The 2,220-nt window shown below is 54.1% G+C and overlaps 2 protein-coding genes across 2 annotated transcripts in view; one reads left to right on the top strand and one right to left on the bottom strand.

The window, feature by feature from the left end:
* Positions 1–2,220, bottom strand: part of LOC113213110 (nitric oxide synthase, salivary gland) — an 88,233-nt gene that overhangs the window by 39,667 nt on the left and 46,346 nt on the right. The gene's annotated exons all lie outside the window — the stretch shown is intronic.
* Positions 1–2,220, top strand: part of LOC113213114 (cilia- and flagella-associated protein 299-like) — a 6,796-nt gene that overhangs the window by 1,956 nt on the left and 2,620 nt on the right. The window contains exon 2 of the mRNA XM_052269574.1: positions 1,712–1,889. Within this exon, the coding sequence (XP_052125534.1) occupies positions 1,712–1,889 (178 nt within the window). The remainder of the gene's footprint in view (positions 1–1,711; positions 1,890–2,220) is intronic.

Below are 2,220 nucleotides of genomic sequence, written 5' to 3'. Positions count from 1 at the left end.
CCCCTAACCTCCCTCCCTCTCTCTCTCCTTCCGGTCAATCGGCGCACCACGACTCCTTTTCCGCCGCGTCGTCTGCTTCTGCTCCTCTCGAGCACACACACACACACACTCGGGCGTGACTGTGTGCACGAGTGTGTGTCTGTGTGAATGTGCACGTGAAATCCAATTTGATTCGTGCAGAAGTGCGCGCGCCCGGTGCCAAGCCCTCCGTGCATACAGACAGCGCGGCGACAGTCCCAGACTGCCGTTCCGCTCACAGAAAGCTGCCGCCTGCCGTGCCACCACCACCACCACCACCACCACCGGCCGGCCTCTCCTCTCTGACGTCTGCAATTTTTTTGATTCTATTTTCCCAGCTCGGAATGACGAATTATTATCTCGCACGGTACTCTGGGGAGGATATGTGCTCTCTGTCTCTTTCCATCCAGTTCTGTCTCATACTCGTTCTCTCTCTCTCTCTCTCTCTCACGCACCACAGCTCACTCTTTGTCCCCCCGCCTTCCGACACAATGCAGATTGCTCGTGTAATTCAACCGCAACTTAATTTTCCGTGAGAATGATTTCGTTATAGCAGTATAGTACAGCGTCTAAAGCGAGAGCGCAGAAAAAAAGGAAAGAAAAGAAAAAGATGGGGATTTGGGAGGGAGAGGGGAGGACGAGGTGCGAGTGTGACATCGCAGGACATGCAGGTAGGCCGAGAAGAGAATCCTATAAAAAGAGTAGACATTATCTCTGAGAGGTAAAAAGAAAAAAACGCCCCAACATGAAAATCAGCCGACGTTAGCACATGTGCTGCGCTATGTGTCATTCAACCAAAAAGATTTTCAAGGTTTTTTTTTATCATCTTTTTCTATAAGTCAATAATAGAGGTTAGAGGATGTTGCGACTTTTGGAGTCCGGGCGGCCCCTTGCGTTCCCTCATCACGCCTTGAGTGCGTCGCCAACAGCGGCTATGGTTCGCGACTTTGGTGCCCCGCCCAGCCCCGCCCTGCCCCGCCCCACCCCACCTCATCACGCCCGAATTGGCTTCCTTTGTAAAGCCGTGGAGCATAGTCCCGGCCGCCGCGGCAAGGGGCCGTCGAGAGCAAAGCTTTGTCATCACTTATTTCGCTCCGCCACGCGCTTGGGGGCCGCAGAGTTCGAACCAACGAGTACCTCACCGAATATTTACTAAACAACCCCCAAAAACCATCATACAAAAACATGACGGAATAAAAATAATTAATGGACTCTTTGCGTTAATCGGGCATTAAAATAACCACTTTACCCCTCTTTGGCGGGGCGGTGGCACCCACCGCTGCGGCGGGCAGCCAGTGGACGAGGCTCTGCGCTTGGGGGAATTATTCAACCGAAGTGATATTTGTTGCTTTAGAGGAGTTCGCCTTCCAGTGTTTGGGGGAAAGTTTGTGGCGACCCGACAGGCGGCCCAGGCAGACGGACAGACAGACGAACGGACAAACGGACAGACAGACAGAACGGACAAACGGACAGCCCGCACTAAACGCAAACAGACCAACTCCCGCCGATGCGCGCCCAAACCTCTCCTTTTCCTCTTTGAATATTCGGGGGAATCGTCATCAAATAGACCTTCTCCCTCGGAAATAAAAAGGAGGAGGGGAACTAGATGGGAAAAGGGCACTAGGTCTTTGAACACTGAGGGGACGTTTCTGACGTCATCGTCGGCGACCTGGTTGGTGGTGGGTGCCTGCAGGAGCACTGGCGACACCCTGACCCGCGGCCAGTTTCACAAGCGGCTGCGGGCAGTGACCACGTCGCTGTACCCGGCGCGCAACCAGTACCTCGAGGACAACACGGGCATCGTCATCGCGGACCCCGTGCTGCGGGAGCTGGCGCGGAGAGAGCGTGCCAACCGCGTGGGGCTGCTGGCGGTGAGTATGGGGACCTTAACGTCGGAAAATTCTCCCAGAAAAAATGGAAACTTTTCCTAAAACAAATCGGGAAAATTTGAAATACCTTCAGAAAATTTAGAAAAAAAGTAGGGATTCAACAGAAAATCCTTGATAAATTTAAAAAACAAAACAAAATTGATGGAAAATTAAAATTACTAGCGGTGAGTGCCACCACAGGGGGCGGCGGTGGCGGTGGCGGCGGCGTCGGGGGCGGGCTCCTCTCTGCAGTGGCGGCGGCCGCGAGCAGCCGGAGCAAATCCTCCGCGGATTTGCACGGTCCCCCCGGGGGGGAAGCTCGGCTAACCCAACC

Source organism: Frankliniella occidentalis, unplaced genomic scaffold (genome assembly GCF_000697945.3).
Source record: "Frankliniella occidentalis isolate FOCC.00 unplaced genomic scaffold, Focc_3.1 Scaffold95, whole genome shotgun sequence".
NCBI lineage: Eukaryota > Metazoa > Arthropoda > Insecta > Thysanoptera > Thripidae > Frankliniella > Frankliniella occidentalis.
The sequence above is the reverse complement of the archived record's forward strand: the minus strand, read 5'-3'. Positions and strand labels throughout refer to the sequence as shown.